This window comes from Chlorocebus sabaeus, chromosome 17, assembly GCF_047675955.1.
Source record: "Chlorocebus sabaeus isolate Y175 chromosome 17, mChlSab1.0.hap1, whole genome shotgun sequence".
Lineage (NCBI taxonomy): Eukaryota > Metazoa > Chordata > Mammalia > Primates > Cercopithecidae > Chlorocebus > Chlorocebus sabaeus.
Genome location: NC_132920.1, coordinates 44,220,802 through 44,242,291, shown reverse-complemented (window position 1 = coordinate 44,242,291; position 21,490 = coordinate 44,220,802). Strand labels below are relative to the sequence as shown.

The 21,490-nt window shown below is 49.5% G+C and overlaps 1 protein-coding gene and 1 long non-coding RNA gene across 3 annotated transcripts in view; one reads left to right on the top strand and one right to left on the bottom strand.

Annotated features, from left to right (window-relative positions):
- LOC103221443 (uncharacterized) overlaps window positions 1-21,490 on the top strand; it is a 36,910-nt gene that overhangs the window by 14,082 nt on the left and 1,338 nt on the right. The window contains exons 1-3 of one of the 2 annotated variants that reach the window (XR_012089178.1): window positions 17,689-18,031; window positions 18,805-19,059; window positions 19,588-19,661. This is a non-coding gene — a long non-coding RNA (uncharacterized lncRNA). Of the gene's footprint in view, window positions 1-17,688; window positions 18,032-18,804; window positions 19,060-19,587; window positions 19,662-21,490 lie in introns of those variants that run through there. The other variant, XR_493024.3, reaches the window with a different exon arrangement.
- Window positions 11,242-20,284, bottom strand: LOC103221445 (uncharacterized protein LINC03040). The gene is given in 6 exon segments (XM_007972426.3): window positions 11,242-17,763; window positions 17,766-17,885; window positions 17,888-18,016; window positions 18,570-18,629; window positions 19,561-19,756; window positions 20,003-20,284. Coding segments are annotated over 6 exon segments (990 nt in total). The 5' UTR covers window positions 20,084-20,284; the 3' UTR covers window positions 11,242-17,359.

The following is a 21,490-nucleotide window of genomic DNA, read 5'->3' as shown; positions in this document are numbered from 1 at the left end:
TCTCAGCAGCCTTCTGGTTCCAAATCCTATGGAAACTGCTCTCACCAAGTCAGCAGGGGCCTCCTCTTCTCAGTCTCAACTTCTTGGGGGAAATTGGTTCTAGGGCCAGCAAGACTTCGAAAGAGCCTCTTCCCAGCAGGTTCAACCTCCCATCATCTGGAAGTCTTTCTGCTCCCCTCAGGGAACCCCCACCAAGCCCTCTACCCTTGAAGGTTGGTGCTCTGAGGGCATCCTTCTCTCTCTGTGCACTCACCATCAGAGTGATTTAGCTCCCCTTGTTCCAATTCCAGTTGGCCACAAGCAGCTCCCAAGTCAATTTCTCTGGTTCACTGTCCATTAGCTGACCCAGCTAGAACCCCACCCCTGGCCCCTGACGCCTCTCCTACTGGACTCTTCAGCACGCTGGATGAAGGCCATCAGTGCTGAACTCACCATACTCTTCCAAGATCTGCCTGCTCCTCCCCATCACCCCAGAGCAAGCCCTTGGCTCCTCTCCCCTTCCTAGAAACTCCCACCAGTGTTGTCAGTTCTCTGAGGTCACGGTTCTTTAAAAACGAGCACAGAATCTAATTTTATTTTCAAAACATGAAACCACTTCACATTTAACTTTGCTCTTATTAAGTCTATTATCCTGACTCATCCTCTTTGGTATTAAAGCCAATAAATCATATACATCTTGAAACTTTTTAACTCCGAAAAATAAACTCTGTTATGACAATTCTTGACGTGTTAATCTGTGTTGTGTAAACTGTTAGCTTTAAAACACAAAATGTCTTTTTAGCATGGTTGTGTTTCAGAAATTTCCTGCACATCATTGTGCTTGCTTTTAGTAACAGCAGACTAGGTAATGGTGATCAATCTTCTTGCTGAGGGAAACTAGAAGAGCTATATATTTAAAAAAACCAAACTACCACTACCACCACCACACCAGACCGTTTGAAGCATCTGAGCACTAATAAGACAAACAAGATAGTAGATAATTATTGAGCTAGGATATGGAGAGGACTGAGACTAGGGAGGTGAGCTTGGCGTTTTGTTTGTTTGTTTGTTTCTGTTTTTTTTTTTTTTTTTTTGAGACAGGGTCTTATTCTGTTGCTCAGGCTGGAGTGCACTGATGTGATCACAGCTCATTGCAGTCTTAACCTCCTTGGCTCAAGCAATCCTTTTGCCTCAGCCTCCTGAGTAGGTGGGGTAACAGATGTGCACCACTACACCCAGTTAATTAAAAAAAATTTGTTTTTTTTTAGAGATAGGGTCTTGCTATGTTGTCCAGGCTGGTCTGGAACACCTGGATCAAGTGATCCTCCTGCCTCAGCCTCCCAAATTGCTGGGATTTTAGACTTAAGTCACTGCACCTGGCTGAGCTTGGCTTTTAAATGCTTTTCCTCTGGGAATGGAGGGAGTGAGTGACTGAGAGGTTGAAAGGTTGATCAGAGCTTTTCAGGATCTGGGGCTATGAGACTGGGCCTACCAAGAGGAGCATTTAGTAAACCTCCTTGCTTTGGGTTGAGACCCCAAAGGGCTGTGCCTGAGAACTAAGGATAAACTGGAAGTAGACAGGTTCTTACAGCGACTGTAGCTCTGCTTTGACTCATCTTGATTCCTGAAATTGGATTAAGGTGACCCAGTGTTGCTAGTGCCCTCAGGGTCTTGCAAATCCTCTCTGGAAGAAGATGTCATCCTGGTGTCAGCTAATTTCTACAAACAACTTTGCACCTGCAATGTCCAGGACACAAAAAACAAAACAAAAACAACTCACACACACACACACACAGAAACAAATAAAACACACACACACACAAACAAACCAAAACCATAACCAAAACCAAAAACCAAACACATGAGACTAGACAACATGAACAAACATAAAAGCATATACAACAGGGGCTCTAGATGTTGGAATTATCAGATGCAGATTTTATAATTAAAAAAACAGCAATGCTTATTATGTTCAAGGAGATGAAAAATACATGATGGAAATAGACACGATTTGAGAATTTTGGCAGGCAATTGAAACTTTGTTAAAAAAATAAAAATTCTAGAACTGAAAATGATAATACCTAAGACTAAGGATTCAATGGATAGGTTTAAAAGTATATGAGACATAGCTGAAGAAAGGATTACTGAATTAGAAGCTAGATTAGAAAAAATATCCAGGCCAGACATGGTAGCTCATGCCTGTAATCCCATCACTTTGGGAGGCCGAGATGGGTGGATCACTTGAGATCAGGAGTTTGAGACTAACCTGGCCAATATGGTGAAACCCTGTCTCCGCTAAAAAAAATACAAAAATTAGCTGGATGTGGTGGTGCATTCCTGTGGTCCCAACTACTCAGGAGGCTGCGGCAGGAGAATTGCTTGAACCCAGGAGGCAGAGGTTGTAGTAAGCCGAGATCATGCCACCGCACTCCCGCCTGGGTGACTCCAGAGCCAGTCTCCTGAGTGAGACTCCATCTCAAAAAAAGAGAAAAAAAAATATCCAGAATGAAGCATGGAAAGGTAAAAGAATGAAAAATATAGAAGAGAGTCTAAAAGACATAGAGAAAGCAATTAGGATGTTGAAGAGAATAGGGCAAAAACAATCTATGAAGGGATAATGGCTGAGACCTTTCCAAAACTGATGAAAGATATCAGTCCATATACTCAGTTAAGCCCAAAGAACCTAAAGCAAGATAAATAAAAAGGAACCTGCACCTAAGCCTATCAGAGTTAAACTGAAGAGTACAGCTTTACTATCAGAGTAAAACTAAAACCTGATCATTAACGATAAGGAGATCTTAATTTTTTTTAATTTTTATTTATTTATTTATTTATTTTGAGACAGAGTCTCTGTCATCCAGAATGAAGTGCAGTGACACGATCTTGGCTCACTGCAACCTCCACCTCCTGGGTTCAAGCAATTCTACTGCTTCAGGCTCCCAAGTAGCTGGGACTACAGGCTTGCACCACCACGCCCAGCTAATTTTTGTATTTTTAGTAGAGATGGGGTTTCACCATGTTGGCCAGGATGGTCTCAATCTCTTGACCTTGTGATCCACCTGCCTCCCGGGTTCAAGCGATTCTCCTGCCTCAGCCTCCCAATTAGCCAGGATTACAGGTGCATGCCACCATGCTCAGCTAATTTTTGTATTTTTAGTAGAGATGGGGTTTCATCATGTTGGCCAGGCTGGTCTCAAACTCCTGACCTCAAGTGATTCACCTGCCTCGGCCTTCCAAAGTGCTGGGATTACAGGTGTGAGCCACAGCACCCAGCTAAAGAGATCTTTTAATAAACAGATTATCTTCAAAGGGGCAACAATTAGTCATGCAGCTAATTTCTTAATGGAAACAATGGAAGCCAGAATATGATGGAATTCTTTAGAGTCCCATATGAGATGGAAAAGAACAAAGTAAGTGTTTTTCTCAACATGGAACACTTCGGCATATATGTGGCGATTTCTCCCTGCCAACAATCAGCTCTCTAGAGGACACCAATTGAGTGTCAACACTGACACTAACTTAATTCAATACTGACACTAACTGAAGTTAATGTAGATCACACAGGTCTAAGGACAGTCCCACAAGACTGCCTCCCACTTCAGATGACAATTACAAGTCCCAGGTTGCAATGTATATTTCTGACTAGCAGGCTATAAACTGGGGGTTTCCCCTCTCCTCAGGTTCAATTAAATTTCTTGAGAGGCTCACAGAACTCAAGGTAACACTTTACTTACTATTGCCAATTTGTCACAAAGAAAATTTTGAAAGATACAGATGAACAACCAGATGGGAGAGCTACACAAAGCGAGGTATGAGGGAAGGGGTGTAGACTTCCATGTCCTCTCCAGGAACACCACCTTCTAGGAACCACCACGTGTTCAGCAATCTGGAGGCTCTCTGAATCCAGTTCCTTTGGGTTTTTATGATTGATCACAACATTGGCCATTGGTGATCAACTCAACCTTCAGCCTTTCTCTCCTCTCCAGAGGTTGGGGCGGGGGTCTGAAAGTTACAACACTCTAATCACATGGTTGGTTCCCCTGGCAACCAGCCCCATCCTGAGGCTATCCAGGAGCCCCCAGTCACCAGACATCTCGTTAGCTACAAAAGATACTTATCACTTAAGAGATTTCAAAGCTTTTAGGAGCTGTGTGCCAGGAAACTGGGATGAAGACCAAATATAGTCATGTGTCTGAGAAATGCATCATTAGGCAATTTCATCGTTGTGTGAACATCATAGAGTATACTTACACAAATATAGACGGTATTGCCTACTCTTCTGGGCTATATGGTTCTAGGATATAAACCTTTATATCATGTTACTGTGCTGAATATTATAGGCAATCGTAACACAATGGTAATTATTTGCATATCTAAATATGGGAAAGGTACAGTAAAAATACAACATAAGAGATAAAAAAGGGTGCACCTGTAGAGGGCACTTACCATGAATGGAGCTTAAAGGACTGAAAGTTGCTCTGGGTGAGTCAGTGGGTGAATGGTGAGTAGGTGTGAAAGCCTAGGACATTACCGTATACTACTGTAGACTTCATGAACACTGTACACTTGGGCTACACTAAAACTATTTTTAAAATTTTCTTTCTTCTGTAATAAATCAACCTTAGTTTACAGTAACTTTTAAACTTTATATGCTATTTAATTTAAAAAGTTTTTGATTCTTTTGTATTAACATTTAGCTTAAAACAAAAACACATTTATAGCTGTGCAAAAATATTTTCTTTTAAAATACTTTCATTCTGTAACTTTTTTCCTATGAAAATTGTTTTTAACCTTTAAAAGTCTTTTGTTAAAAATGAAGACGCAAGCACACACATTAGCTTAGGCCTACACAGGGTCGAGATCATTAACATCACTGTCTTCCACCTCCACACCTTGTCCCACTGGAAGTTCTTCAGGGTTAATAACACATGGAGCTGTCATCTCTTCTGATGACAATGCCTTCTTCTGGAATACCTCTGAAGGACCTGCCTGAGGTTGTTTTACAGTTAACCTTTTTTTTTTTTTTTTTAGTAAGAAAGAAGATTATACTCTAATGATTAAAAGTATAATATAGTAAATACATAAATCAGTATCATAGTCATTTATGAACGTTATCAAATATGTACTGTACATAATTTTAAGTGCTATACTTGTATGTGACTGGCAGCACAGTAGGTTTGTTTAAACCAGCATCACTACAAAGACATAAATAACATGCTGCACTATGATGTATGATGGCTGCACTGTCACTAGGCAATGGGAACTTTCAGCTCCATTATAATTTGATGAAACTTCTGTTAAGTATGTTGTATGTTATTGACCATAATGTTGTTTTGTGGTGCATGACTGTATACATTTCTTACAGTAAATAAAAATGTTACAAGGGCTAAAATAAAATGGGCAGCCTATAATTTAATACCCAGAAAAAAGTATTCAAGAAGGAAGCTAAAAGAAACATATTTTTAGAAAAATAAAACTGACAATTAATTACCAGCAGATCTGCATTAATAGGACTTTTTTTTTGGCAGAAGAAAATAATTCTAAATAGAAGAATAGAGATGCGAGAAAGAATAAAGAGCAATGAAAATGGTATACATGTGGATAAATAGCAAATATATGCTACATATAAATAATAATAATGATGATGTTTGGGAAGAGTTAAGGTTTTTAAGGTTCTTGCATTTATTTTGGGGAGAGTAAAAGAATCAATTAACATTAGGATTTGTTAAAAAGGCATGCTGTAATCTCTGGGTGGCTACTAAAAAATTATTAAAAAGTGAATAACTTCCATATTTTAAAAGAAGGATAATTAAATAAAATAATTCCAACAGAAGGCAAAGAAAGGAGAGAAAAAGGAGCATAGGTAAGTAGGACACATAGAAAGCACTTAGTATTGGTTGAAGTCCAAATAAACAGTAATTTCATTACATATATAAAATGACTATTTTTTTCCCATTAAAAGGTAAAGATTTTCAGACCTATTTTGGATAAGAACCCAAATCTGGCCAGGCACAGTGGCTCATGCCTATAATTTCAGCACTTTGGGAGGCCAAGGTGAGAGGATCACTTGAGCCCAGGAGCTAGAGACCAGCCTGGGCAACACAGAGAAAACCCATCTCTACAAAAAGCACAAAAATGATCTGGGCATGGTGACGCATACCTGTTGTGAGCAGTGAGCTTGTAGTGAGCCGTGATCATGCCACTGCACTTCAGCCTGGGCAACAGATTAAGACCCTGTCTCATAAAAAGAAAAAAGAATCCAAATCTAGCTACACCCTATACACAGATGTACCTGAAATTTAGAGATAAAGAAAGATAAAAGTTAAAGATAAAACATGTAACATTAACAAAAACAAAAAGCTAGTGTAGCTATGTTAAAATCAGACTAAATAGATTTTAAAGCAAAGAGCATTGCTAGATATACAGACATTTCACAATGATATAAAGTTCAATTTTTCATGAAGATGTAATAATTCTACATTTGTATGCACCTGATAACTTGGCCTCAAAATACAGCTGGCCTTCTGTATCTGTAGGTTTCATATCTGTAGATTCAACCAACTGCAAATCAAAAATATTTGAGGAAAAAGCAATAAAAAATAACAATGCAAAATAAGAATAATACAAATAAAAAATACAGCATAATAACTATTTATATGGCATTTACATTGTATTAGGTATTATAAGTAATCTAGAGATGATTTAAAGTATATAGGAGGATGTGCACAGGTTATATGCAAATACTACACTATTATATATAAGGAACTTTAGCATTCCGGGATTTTGGTATCTGCAGGGGTCCTGGAACCAACTCCAATACTCAATTTGACATGCAAAGTCCTCTATGATCTAGCCTCAGGTCACCTTTCTTTCATCCTCCATCTTCCACGGCTCTCCTTTCCAAAGCCTGTGCTCATTTCCCAGCCACCTTCACTCCTGGGCTCTAGTCCTTTCCCCACTATTGCCCATTTTGTCTGTTGTGGCCTCTCCTACTTTCGGGAGTCACAGGTCCACAAATCATCCTTCAAAGCTTAGCTCAAATGACACCTCTACAAAATCTTCCCAATGACTCACATTAGTCTTCATCTGTCCCATCATGCCCCAAACTTGGTGACTGCTAGTGGATTTTGAGGCTAAATACCACTGAAATCGCCAAGAAAAGGAACTCTTGGATCCTCCTTATTAGAATACTTATGAGACAAATTTGCTGGGTAACCTTGGGCCAGTCCCTTATCCTCACTGGTTCTTAGTTTCTACAACTGTACAATAAGTACTTTGGACTAGAACTGGTGTTTCTCCAAGGAGAATAGGGGTGCAATTCTTCACTATGCAAACTGCCTTGTCCATTGTGGGATCTTCATGCCCGGCCTGGGGCACCCAATGCCAGAACATCTCTAATCACTGTTACAATGAAAAATACTCCAAAACATTTTCAAACACTCTAGAGACCATCTCCACTAGACTGGGTGATTCCTTATGATCTTCCAGGTGTGAGACATTCTTGGAATCCTCTGGTTGGTGTGTAGGGACCACTGGTGGCCCAGAAACATGCAGAGGCCTGGGCAGTGGACCAATGGAGGGGACTAAGCTGGAACGAAGCTGGAGATGATGCCCAGGCCATATCCTGGCTCCTGAGGGCAGAACTAGTGCTCAGATTCCCAGCCTTCAAAGGGGCATGAAATCCCAAATGGCTCAGGCCTTCTTCTTCTTTTTTTTTTTTTTGAAATGGATTCTCACTGTGTCACCCAGGCTGGAGTGCAGTGGCGTGATCCTGGCTCACTGCAACCTCTGCCTCCTGGGTTCAAGCAATTCTCTTGCCTCAGCCACCTGAGTAGCTGGGACTACAGGCGCCACCACTACATCTGGCTAATTTTTGTATTTTTTTAGTAGAGACGGGGTTTCACCATGTTGGCCAGGCTGGTCTTGAACTCCTGACCTCAGGTGATCCACCTGCCTTGGCCTCCAAAATGCTGGGATTACAGGAGTGAGCCACCACTTCCAGCCTGTCAGGCCTTCTTGTCTGGGGAGCTCCAGTCTGTGCTGAAGAACAGAATCCAGCCAGTAGGTGATGCCCCTGGTGAGGAATGGCTCACCTGTAGCAGGACTCTACAGGTGGGGCTGGCCGGGGCTAGGTGGGAGTCATGGGCTCCCAGTGATATTAATGATCCAGTGGAGCTGGAATAGCAAGCAAGAAGAGTCAGTTGTCCTATGCAGGCTATTATAGGAGGTTGGGAGGGGTGGGTTGGGGGACAGTTGTGACTTGGGCAGATGGAGAGGGCTCAAGACTGACCACTAGGCATGCCAGTAGTGGTTACAGACAGCAGAATGGTTGTGTTGCCTTCCTGCTGGGGAGAATGCAAACACACCTGATTGTCCAGACTGGGTGGTGGAGCAGTAGGGGCAGAGAAAGTTCTCGTGTAAATGAGCATGATGAAAGGCAGCAAAGAGCGATGAGGCAACTGCAGAGCCGCCTCTCCTCAGAGGTGGTTTGTGGTGGGGCTCTGGGGGAAACCAGGGTGTTGCCCAATGTTAAGAGCTCAGAGTGAGTTTTCAGGAAGTTCTGGGAATCGTTGCAGTTGTTGATTCACTGAGTCATTCATTCAACAAGGATCTCCGGGGTCAGAATGAGAACACCCCCAATCTTTTACATGTTCTGGGACCATAACTCATCTGGTGTGAGGTATCAGAGAGTTGGTGACCGGGAAAAGAGGAACTTGGAAGGGGAAGAATTCGTCAGTGTTTATCCAACTGGGCCCAGGGTAGGCAGCTCTGAATTGAGACAACTGGCCTGAAGCAGATGATGGGGGTCGTGACAAAGAAAGACGGAGGAGGAAAGCTAGAAAGGATTATTTCAGGTACTGTCCCACCTGATCTAATGCCTGCAACCACCCAGTGAGTCCGAGGCTATGATTTCCCTTATTTTGCAGATTAAGAAACAGAGGCTCAGTTCTTGAGTCCAGAAGGGCACTTCTTCAGGCTCACCGAGCTTGAATAGCCCTGAGAATCTCCAAACTGCCTTTGCCTCGATGTCTGCAAATCTGTGGGTCTCAGATGGTGACTACCAAAGTGGAAGGCAGTTTCTGTGCCTACTGTGGGTCTTTCTGACAGCAACACCTGTCCCCACAGTAGCACTACATCAGTTTTCCAGAAGTCTGGTTACATGGCTGGTCTCCCAGAATCTGCTCGCCCATTGGCAAACACATAAAACTGAATTTTAAAATTTCCACATCAGGGACCAAGTCTTGGTGACTACACAAAGCACCCAAGAATGTCAGTTAATATGTTTTGAGTGTGCACTATGTGCTTGGCACTGCTTTTAGCAGTTCAGATATATGAACTCATTCCTTCCTCACACCAACCTGGGAGGGACATGCCACTGTTAGCCTCATTTTACAGGTGGAGAAACAGAAGCCTGGAGATGCTGAGTAACTTGCCCACAGTCTCACAGCTGACAAGTGGCCAAGAAGGATTCAAACACACGTATGCTGGCTCCAGTGGCTCCAGAAGTCTGGTGAGGGGCTACCTGAAGCACATTGCCCCCTGGAGTTAAGGACAGTTGGATCTGGGCCCCCGAAGCCTGCAGTCCATTTCTGGCTGCACCACCAATTAGCTGTATGACCTGAAGCACAACTCTTACTCCCTCTCTGAATCCCCATTTTCTTCCTGGTTGAATGAAAGGATTGAACTGGATGATCCCTAGCTCGGTTGGTTGCAGCTCTGACATTTCAAGAGGCTTCATCAGGCTAAAATAAGCACAAGAGCCACGCTGCGGTTGGGAAAGGGCAGCCTGGGACGTGCGTGCGTGGAATCTGGGAGGCTCTCCGTGGTGAGGAGGTGTAGAGGGCTAATTGCGAGTGCATGAGCTCAGCTGGGGGCCACTTTCTCCACTCTGTGCCCACAGCTGGCTGTGAGTCACTGACGGGTCACCAGCCACAGTGGGGCTGCTGGAGACAGGGCAGACCCTGAACATGGACAGAAGACAAGTCTGACCTGGTGCTGGGCTTAGGGGTCTCAGGGGACTTGCATGCTCTTCCTAGTCCCCGTCTAGTGCTACTGCACCCTACTAGGAAGGCACTCCATCTCCATCTCCCTGAGCACAGCACCCCTTTTCATGGCAGCTCTGCCAGCCCTGGCACTCTCCACTCACCTCACATACACTGAGTACCCATGCTGTGCCAGCACTGAGAGACCAAGGCAGGTAAGAGATGATCCCTGCTCTCAGGGAGCTTGCAGGCAAGGGGTCAGGGCCTGGCTATATGTCTCAGATTTCTGAACCTGCCAGTGGGGGCTTGGAACTAGGGCACCTGCACACCTCCCAGAGCTGGAGCTGTTGAGGCACCTAACCCAGGCCTCTGCAGGATGGCCAGGTGCCAACCCCACTCCTAACCCTGAGGAGGAGGCTGCCAGACAGGCCATGACCTCAGGACAGACGTGTGCCAAAGGGTCACCCCTGGGAAAGTGGCCCAAAGGGGATTCTAGAAAGTGACCTCCTTGGGAAAGTTGGGAAGGTATGGGGAGGGGAGTCAGGGCTGAGCTTCTCTCAAGACACTTCTCCTTGCCCTGTTATGAGTGTCTCCCAGCATGACCTGTCTGGGATTGCTAGAGAGATTCAAAGTGTGCTTTCCTGCCTATGTGCGTGTGCTGCGTGTGTCTCTCACTGAGCTCTTTGAGGACAGGGCCCATGGCTTGTTGCCCACCTGGGGTCTGGCATAGCGCCAGTCTCACAGACTCACTTCTGAGACAAACGTCAGAGCTCTCCAGTCTTCTGTGCAGCATGTGAAATTCTCTGTAGCAGTCACTGGTAAATTTTCATTCATTAATTCATTCACTCACCATTCATTGGTTCCTTCATTGAAGCAATAGCACCTCTGCAAAGCGCTACTTTTGCTCCTGCTTAAACTCATTCCTAAGAAGCTCGTAGTCTTCTGGGACCATCCAATCGACATTGTGACCATCTGACTTTTAAGACTTCTTACTGTGATGATTTAAAAACTGACTCCCTAAATTCACCTTCTGCTGGCATTTCTTCTGCTCCTGGAGAACCAGTTTAACCCTCCTTTGTGTGGCAGCCTTCAGGGCATTCAAGGCATGCTCAACTCTCTTTCTTCCTTTCTTCCCCACTTCCCTTTTCCTTCCGCTCCCCTCCGCCCTCCCTCCCTTCCTCCCTCTCTCCTTCTCTCCCTCCTTTCCTCTTTTCCTCCCTCCTCCCTCTTTTCCTCCCTCTCTTATTCTCTCCCTCCTTCCCTCCTCTCTCCTTCCCTCCTCCCTTGCTCCCTCTTCCCTTCCTCCCTTCCTTTCTTCCTCCCTTCCTCCCCTCTTCCCTCCCTTCCTTCCTTCCTTTTTTCTTCCTTCCCTCCTTCCTTTTTCTTTCCATGTATAGACAGTTATTGAGCTTCCAGAATGTGCCAGGCACCAGGAAAACAATGGTAAAAAGCACATACAGCCGTTGACCTCATGAAACTTACAGCCTAGTTAGGGAGGCTCCACAGATCAACCAAATGGGTAACTGCAAAGCTGCCTCTAGTAAGTGCAACCTCAAGACCAGGGAAAGGCATCATGTAGAGCATGTAAAAGTGGGATACCATCCACAGAAAGTGGGATACCATCCACAGAAAGGGTTTTCTTTCTTGGGGTTAAAACCCCCTGTGACACTTCCTCATATGATGGGGTTTTTGGACTCCTCCCCACCCTGTCACCCTTTATGTCACTGTCCCCTTGAGGAGGTTCCCAGATCTGGAACCACTGCTCCAGGAGGGCCTGGACAGCTTGGTACCCAGGGGGCACCCCCTCTCTGGTTGGACTCTGCCCTCCCATTAGTACGGCCCAAGTCTGCACGCTCATTGCTCCCTGAGGGGCAAGGCTCCTCCCAGAAATGTTCACACAAATTGTTTTTACGTGTGGCCTCCCCCAGACTGTGCTTGAGCTGTTGAGTGTCTGACATTGAGTTCGAGTCCTTGCACTGGCTCTGTGAATGCTCATCTCTCTGATACGGCCTATTCCCCCCACCCAGCAGGTTCAGTTCCGAGTCTGGATTCTGCTGCTGGCTGTGAAGCCCAGGGATGCATTCCCTGTTAATGTGACCGGGAGAGTGTCTGCTTATCCTAGATTAGGTACCTACAGGCAGGTTCTCAGGGCATATGAGGAGTTGGGGGACTTATGCGCCTGAGCTATGGAGTGGCATCTGCCCTGGGGCTCCAGAAAGAGATGCACAGGGCCTGAGGCCTGAGCTAAGCAAGGTGCTGCTGTTCTGTGATCTCTGCCCTGCCTCCCATGCCCTTTCCCAGCCCATTATCAATACAGATGGGGGAGTGGGGCCAGATGCATGTGCATTTGTGTGTCTGTGTGGTGTGCATACGCCTGTGTGTGCATGTGGGTGCAGTGTGTGAGCCTGTAGGAATTGCCTGATAGGCCTTGCCGTTGGCTGGCATCCACATTTTGCCATTGGTAACCCTGTCACTTGGATGTAGGCAGGTCATCCGAGCTCTGGCTAGGGCTCCACTCACCTGCCCTGCCTAACAGCTACCCCAGGTGGCCCATCCGCCCTGCCTGCAGGGTCCTACTCACCACCCCAGCCTCCTCAGGAACCTGGCCAGGACCCCCTCCTCAGTCCTTTACTTCTGCCCACCAGTCTCTCATTGCTGCTGGTGCCACACCCCCTTTCCCAGCCCCCAGCCCACTCCTTGCCTCAGCCCCCACAGGAAGCCTTTTAAAGAGACACCTGGCCCTGCTACTTCTCTGTTTATAACCCTTTCGTAGCTTGGTCTCCTATGAAGGAAGTCCAGACCTACCCTGCCCCTCGTGCCCAGCCCCAGCCAGCACTCCCAGCCTTAGCTTGCCCCACTCCCACTCCAGGCTGGGCCATCCTGCGCGACTCTCACTTCCCTGCTGGAACTGCAGGGAACCGTGCTCCAGGCTCCAGGCCTTTGTGCAGGCTGCTCCTTCTGCCTAAAATTCTGGCCCCTCCAACTCACTTCAACTGTCACCCGCTCTTCATCCTTTCAGGCTCAATTTAGACATTGGCTCCTCCAGGAAGCCCTCCCTGACGCTTCTCCTCGCTCTCAGACTGTAGGCTCTAGGAGGTTAGGGTCCATATGGGATTTATTACAGTGTTTTCAGAGGTGAATACTCAATAAATCTTATTAAACGCATAAAATAATCTCTATGGATTTCTCATTTGATATCTGTAGAATGAAAATAATGCGATTTGACACAGAGGGTTCTGAAGAGGGCGATGGGAAATGATGTCTATGAATTTTCCAATACGGTGCTAGACATATAATAGGTGCTCCAGAAGCATAGTTCTAATTTTCCTGCACTTTAATGTTTACGGGTAAACACACCTTTTCTGTTTAAAAAACTAAAATTTCGGAGTCCTTTTGACCTCAAAGCACAACTGGCTTCTTGCTGTCCAGGTTTCCACTCAAATGTCACCACCTCACACAGATATTTTTGGACCACCCCATATAAAACAGCGCCCCCACCCCACCCCATCTTAACTCTAATACTTGCCACACCATGACCTGAGCTTTATGATTTTTTCACTTGTTGATCATCTGTCTTTCCTGCCTAGAATGTGAGCGCTATGAAGGCAGGGAACTTGGCTGACTTTTTCATTGCTGCAGCCTCAGTGCCCAGAGACGTGCCTGGCAACACAGTGGCTGCCTAGGGGTTTCCAGGGCCAAGGCTGTGAAGTCTCTAGGCACTCCCTGGGGACAAATGCCAGAGAGAGAGAGAGAGAGAGAGAGAGAGAGAGAGAGAGAGAGAGAGAGACAGAGACAGAGAGAGAGACAGAGAGAGAGAGAGAGAGAGAGAGAGAGTGTGTGTTTGTGTGTGTGTCTTTGTTTGAGATGGAGGGATAGAAGTCGGTGAGACATCTCTTCCCTTCCCTCATGGTACATCTCAGGGAGGTGGGGACTTGGAGAAGACTCTCACAGCAGCTCCCTGCCATGTTCCCTAAGGGAAATCAGGAGCAATGGCCTCTCCAGGGCCATGCAGATGCAGGTTGCCTGGGGTGCAGGGGAAGGGGAAGCACCTCCTTTGTGATGACCCTGGGCATTTGAAGCTGAACACGAGCCCTTCTAAGCACCCCTGACTCACAGCATCAAGGAGAGGCTGGGGCACATCTGTGGTTTCTCCCTTGAAGGGATCTGCCCTGCTGCCCCAAGCTCGGAGCCCAGGCCTAGGCCTGCCTCTTATTGGTGACTTGTTTCTTCCCTGGGCTGTATCTGCTCCTCTCTTCACTCTTGCCTTCCTGTCACCAGTGTCTGATGGGCCCTGTCCTACCTGCGTTCCCTGTTGGTACCAAATTCTCACACTTGTGGATGGAGTGGTGCAGCTCCCTGAGTCTCCTCTACCTATGCTGCCCGACTTGGGCTTCCTGGGATCAGCCCCCAGCGCTCAGCCACTGCAGGGTGCTGCTGGCCCTCCCGACCTATCACTCTGACCCTCCACTGAGGCATGTGAGAAGGATTCCAGAGATGAGATCCCAGAGCCTGTCACCCAACCTGCTGCCTCCTCCCCACTGAGGAAGGACACTGTGTCTCCATTTGGCCCCTGCCACCCCTCTAAGGCGGCTCAGCATCAGACAAGCCTATCTGACCTCTGGCTTGGATGGGTGGGGAGGGCAAAGGGTAGTGAGGGTTTGCCCAGGCTGTGACTTTGGACCCAAGTGTGGAAGGGAACCCCTGCTGTCTCAAGCCCCAGCCCCAAGCCCAGGGGTCCGAAATCACAGCCTCCTCCTTACAGCTGTTGGCACCCCTGGTTCTAGAGCTCCCAGTCCGGTCAGGGTCCCAGAATGTTTGAGCAGGAAAGGATTTCAGAGTTCAGACGTTTGTGAAGTGGACTGTGCAGTGCCCGGGAGCTGATCTGTATGCACACGTATGTATGCATTCTTGTGTCATGGACTAACCGCTGGGACATGAAGCCCACCCCTATTTTGACCAAAGAAACCCCAACTTTTTTCCTATGTTACCACAGAGAACAGAGGTGCCACATGAGTTACAATTTAAACAAGAAGATTCATTGTTTGAAAAAAAGATTTGAAAATCAGGAAAGCTAAACAAAAGTCATTTTACATATGGAGAAACTGAGGCCCATATGTGTAAATGGCTTCTCAAGGTCACAGTGGTGTCAGTGGCAGAGCTGGTACTGCACCAGGCTGCCCGGATCATAGACTGATGTTTTTGCCAAGACCGGCCGAAATGTTCCTCTCAGGAGGTGGCAGGTGGGGGCGGAGTGCCAGGAAGGCACCGTCCAAAGAAGTGGGTTAAGGTCACAGCCTCCCGACTCCCAAGGGCCCCCTGAGAACAGTTGCACTGGAAAGGTCACTCGAATATGAACTAGAGGCTTGAGGTTTTGGAGTGGAAAGGGGCAGGGTAAGGAAGAACAGAGTAGGGGGAGGGCGGGGGACAGGGATTCATCCTGTGGGTTCCTCACACCCCCACTGGGAGCAGCGCCCCCACTCCAAGCACCCGATTTCAAAGTCTCCCCTCCACTGAAGGGAGGGGCAGAGGGAGCTCATGATTGGCATGGAGGGGGCTGGCTGGCCCTGAGGGAGTGACTGCTGGGATGGGGAGGCTGTGAAGCAGGGGCCTGAACTTTCTGTCTCAGGGGTACCTGTGGACACTCCTGGCTGTCAGTGGCAGAAATGGCACAGTAGGGGGCTCTGTGGCACTCACTGTCTCCCCCCCAGTGCTCAGCTGGGCACCTGGGAAATGCTATTGAATAAATGGATTGTGTCCCTCCTCCCCCAGTACCCCCAGAATCACCAGCCTCCTCCCTCTCCCTCCCCCTGTCCTTCAGAGCCTACAAGGACTGAGTTATTCTTAGTAGGTTTCATTCATCAAAGCATGACAAATGGTGTCCTGGGAGGAATGCCTGGGCGCCATGGGGAGCTGGAGGGTGGGGTGGGGTGCAAATGTCCCATTTGAGGGGAGAGGCCATTGCCTTCAGGGAGCTCCAGATGGAGGGGGAGACACAGCCCTGTCCTCATGAGAATCTCAGTAGATGCAGAAGACACAAAGAACCTAGTCCCAGGGGAGACACAGTCCCTGTCCTTTGGGGGAGGCCCCAGTCTGAAGCAGGGAGACGGCCCTGCCCTCAGGGAGCCCCAGTCTGAGGGGAGACACAACCCTGACTCAAGGAGCCCTAGTCTGAGGGGGAACGCAACCCTGTCCTCAGGGAGCCCCAGACTGTGGGGAGACACAGCCCTGTCCTCAGGGATCCCCAGTCTGAGGGAGACACAGACCCATCCTTAGGGAGCCCCAGTCTGAGGGGAGACACAACCCTGACTCAGGGAGCCCCAGTCTGAGGGAGACACAGCCCTGTCTTCAGGGAGCCCCAGACTGAGGGAGACACAGCCTTGCCCTCGGAGTGCTCCCTGTGATGGAAGATAATCCTCCCACATTCCCCCCTTCTCCAGCTCTTAGTGAAACCCCAGTCTGAAGGGAGAGATCCAATTTCCTGTTCTCAAGCAACCTCTAGTCTCATGGCAGAAAAATAGCTGCCATCCCTGCTGGAGAAGATAGGGTGCCACCCAAGTCACGTACTGAAACTCAAGATGACAAAAGGGAGTGCCGGAGGGGTATCCGGGAGCATGTGCAGCCACCGCGGCCACTGCATGTGGGAAACCTGACCATGACAGAAAAGAGGGGGCTCCCAGACACACTTGACTGGGCACGCTTACCAAGAAACATGCAGACCACAAAGGGGCAGCAATCACGGGGAATAAGATCCTGGCCCTGAGGAAAAGGATGAAAGCACAGGCCAGCGGGCCGGTCTAAATCAGAGGTCCACCTTCATTGGGAGGGCAGCCGGAGAACCCACATTTTCTGCAGCCTCTCACATTCAACCTAAAACCTATGTACTCATTGCAAGCCAAACAAAACCTCACTGAAGATAAAACGTGGCCCAAGGCCATGACTTTGCAACCCCCTGGACCTCAGGAAAGAATTCCTGATAGAGAAGAGCTCTGAGCCTGGTTTGGGGAAGGAGCTGATGGCCAAGCTACCCCTTTAATTCTGGCCTTCAGGCCTGGCTTCTATCTTCAGGGCCTCTCTCACCCTACCGGACATGGGAGGCCAGAGTCACCTCACTCCTCACCAGCTTCCCTACGACCAGCAGGCTACAGCTGGCCAGCGGGCGGGGCCTCCGTGTCTGTGGTGGGGATGTCACCTTTCTTGGCAAGAAGGTAATTTCCCTGCCAGGGGAGGGAGCCCGTTGTGCTGCTCATAAAGCCACTGTTAAACGAGCGGGTCTGGGAGTTCAGGCTGGGCGGGCTTCCCTTCCCTTCTCCGTGCCCAAACGTGGGTACTGCTGCCCTGCGTGCCTTTGCCACTCCTCCCACTGAAGACTAACTTTCCAGTAGACCTCGGTGTTTCTGTCAACGAAATAGGTCCCTGCCCCCTACCCATTCTCCCAGACTCTTCCAGCAGAGACCTTCTAGGACTGTAGGTTTAGCCGAGGGGCCGGCTTCGGTCTCCCCAAGTTCTACCCCCCAATGAGGCCTCACAGCTCTCTTGGGACTGAGGGGCAGTCCCGGAGGGCGGCAGGAGGCGGCAGTCAGTGGTCTGGGGACCGCGAGGTGGGTCGGGGGTGGCGAAGGGAGGGTTCTGGGACCGGGGAGCGGCGGCCTAATTACGGCGCGTTGGCTCAGCGCCGCGGATGACAGCGGCGGTGGGTAATTAGAGCGCATTAGCCGTGCCCCTGCAATCCTGTAATTTTTCCTCGCTCTCGGGGTGTGTTGTAGGAGGCGAAGCGATGCCGGCTTGGCTGAGTCAGACTCTCGAAGCCCAGGAGGGGACGCAGGGGGCGGCAGAGGCCGCGAAGAAGGGACTCCCGCCGGGGGAGGTGCAGACGCAGTCCTCTAGGAGTCACCTGTCCCGGGCTCTTCGGCGCGCGCGCCCCGTCGGCGGCGGGAAGGGGGCGTGACCTGCGTCTCCTCCCGCCGCCGCCGCGCGCTCTGCCAGCCCGCGAGTCCTCCGTACCCAGGCCAGCGTCTTCACCCAGCCACGTGCTCTGCCCCTGGTGCGCAGGTGGACTGGAAAAGAGGAAGGTAAACGCAGTGGCCAGGCGGAGACCTCCCAAATCCCACGTCTCCCCAAGAATCAGAGACGGGCTACAGACCTACGGCAGCCATAAGAAAAAACGTCAACTACATCTCGAGGGAGTGATGTGGAGTGGGGCCGCTTGCTCTAGTCGAGCCCTGACATCGATTCTGCGGGGGCAGGGAGGAGTCGGCGCGGGGCTGGGGCTGGGAGGGGAGTTTATTTATTAGCCAGATTAGCCAGCATTAATGGGGGAGCGGTGGCGGCCGGCGGCAGCAGGGACATAGCTGGCATAGCTGGCATAGCGGCGGGGCCTCCCGCGGCGCGGGGCTCCGCGGCTTCAAAGGGGCTTAAAGAGGCCCTTGGTGGCACTGCCACGGCCCCGCGGGGGAGGGCGTGGGCGCGGGCGGCGGGGGAGAAGGCGGCCATTGTGCACCGAGGGATTAGGGCTCTGGCCTGGAAGGAATTTTAAACTGCCGCGAGCCGGAGCCCCAGGACTCTCCTCCTGCCCCACCCCTGCCCTCCGGAGCACGCCGAGGTGTTTACCTGCTTTCCCACGTCTGGGGTGGAGGGGGTGTCCTCTCTCCCCCCTCAAACTGGAGGCACCTAGGGTTACCAGGTTTGGCAAGTAAAAACGCAGGAGGTCCAGTTAAACTGAATACTTTAAATAGCGTAAGTCTGTCCCAAATATTGTATGGGACAGACTTATGCTAAACTATTATTCGTTGTTTATCTGATATTCAATTTAATTGGATGTCTTGTATTTTGTTTTTCCTGGCAGCCCTTGAGGCACTGAAATGTCTAATCCATGTCTGGAAACAGATTGATGGTTCCCGAAAATCCAGTGGGTCTCCCCCATTTGAGCGATCCCTAAAGGCAGGGGTCATGTCTCTCCCCTTACACTGGGAGTTTCCTGAAGCCAGACGCTGAGTTTCACCCTAAAGAAGGCAGCTGAGAGCACTATATGTGGCCCCATCAGACTGAGAGCTTCCTGAGGACAGGGGCTAAATTTCACCCATGAGAGTAACACTTCAAGGTCAGTGGCTGTGACCTGTGACACTGGGGTTCCCTGAGGCATGGTCTGTGTGCTTCCTAGAGGGCAAGTCTGTGTCTCCTGCCTGACCCCTCACTCTCCCACCCCCACCCCCACCCCCACCCCAGGCTGCTGGAGGCTCCTCCTCCATTAGTGTTGCTTACTGCCCATAGGGGGTGCTAGGGACCCAGCTGACTGGCCTACAGATGGATGGGACCTGTTTATTGGGACTCAGGGCTTCAGTCCTTTGGGGTTGATGCACTTGGAAATAATGGAGGTGGGGTCCCCATCCTGTGAGGCTTGCTCAGACAGTTGAGGGCCAGGACTGCCAGGGCCAGAGGCAGTGGCCAGCATGTGGGAGAAGCTCTGGGTGCTGGGTACCCTCGGTTTCTTCCGGGAAGGACAGTGTGGCCCTTGGTGCAGAACATCCTGCCCACCTTCTCTCACAACCATTGAAACCAAGTCCCAGTCCTCCATCAGCCTCTCCAGACCCCACTGCCTAACCTTTGCTTGTGCCGTTCTTTCTGCCAGAAACACTCTCTCTTCCTGCTTTGAGGACAGCTGAAGTCTCGCCACTTCTTCTGGATGCTCTGACCATCAATGAGGTGGGCTGCTTGTGCCTGGGGGTCTTCTGGTGAAAAGAACCCTCATCCACTCCCTCTTTCCTTAACAGCTTTGGCCACAGGGGACAAAGAGGGGGCTAAGGCGGGGGAGGGGAGAGACAGGAACACTGGGGGAGCATAGACAGAAGGGGAGCAAGAATAGGAACCTCCTTCCCCCCAACCCATCCCCCTGAAGCCCCTTCCCAAGTCCCTTCATCCCCTCAGGGCCTCTGAACTCTTTCCCCTTGAAGCTGAGGGAAGCCCTGGAGAAGCGCTTTCCCACGATCACAGCCTCAACAAACCCCTGCCCCCTTCTCCTTTGACTGCAGCCACCTCAGTCTCACCCTCCGCAGAATGCAGGCCCACTCCATCACTGAAGGGCCTCCTCCTTGGGCCAGGGCGCCTGCTTCTGCCAGTGGCATCATCACCCCACTCCTCAGCCGCCAGTCATCAGGTTGGCAATTAGCTACTTCCTCTCAGCTGCATGAGGCCACCAAACGTCACAGCCCCTCCCCTGGCCTGCTGCGGCGGGAGTGCTGGGTGCTGCCCCCTACCCTTTGTAGTCAGTGCCAAGTCCTGGCTCAGTCCCCCTTCCCTACAACCTCCTGAGTGCTAGGGCAATGAGCCTCCCATCTGGAGAGCTGAAAGCCTTGCTGCCTTCTCCCCACTTCAAACCTCCTCCCCCATGTCACCCTATCCCATTGGGTGAGGACACTCCTGCTGCCTGGGTGGGGTGATGCCTGCTCAAGGGCACTAGCAGCCTGGGTGGGGCTTGAGACTCAGGTGTCTCTGTTCCCAGTCAGAGGCGGTTTTCACCAGCCCCTTACCTGGGGCCCAGGAGTCTGAACTGAAGTTGGTGGCAGTTATTTGGGAAGGGGAGAGAAATGGGGACTCATTCTACAGACCCCAAACATGCAGGGGGCAGGCCCTTCATGAACACCCACATGGGCTCATTCGCCTGTGCCTAGGCACACACAGTCACAACCTAGGCAATGTATATTCCACTGCAGCGTGCCCACATGTGCCCCAGGTGGGCAAGTAAGTCCACTTGTCCAGACACCCCTCATGCCCACACATCCCTCCTCCAGGTGCGTGCATGCAAACCCACTGGCATACAGTACTCAAAAAGGCAGTGAGCGTGCTGCCACTCCAAAAACAAAATTGGGACCCCATAGAGGAATCTAGAAGCATGGGAGGGGAGGAGAGACCACCCCAACACTTGCTACCCCACAGACCAGGGAATCTTTCTGGGGAAGGATAGGAGGAAGACTGCACTTCAAGGATATGTGTGGGGTGCGCAGGTGGGCTGTGGTGGGAGCAGTTGTGTTTGAGTCTGGGTAGGGGCAGAGGATCTGGATTTCCAGAGAGAACTGAAAAATTCCAACATGTATAAACAAAGGCGTGTAATCTTAGGCAGATCACTTAACTCCCTGGGGCCTCAGTGACTGCATCTGTAAAATGGGAATAATGAGAACACCATTTAAACTTGGTTGTCAAGTTTATTTTGTTTTTATTTATCTATTTATTTTTAGAGACACGGTCTAATGTTGTCACCCCATTATGATTGTCCACTGGAGTGCAGTGGTGCAATCATGGCTCACTGCAGCCTCAACCTCCTGGGCTTAAGTGAACCTCTCACCTTAGCCTCATAAGTAGCTAGGACCACAGATGTGCCCCATCATGCCCAGCTAATTTTACAACTTTTGTAGACATGGAGTCTTGCTGTGTTGCCCAGGCTGGTCTTGGATTCCTGGGCTCAAGCGATCCTCCTGTCTCAGCCTCCCAAAATACTGGGCTTATAGGCATGAGCCACCATACCTGGCCTGATTGTG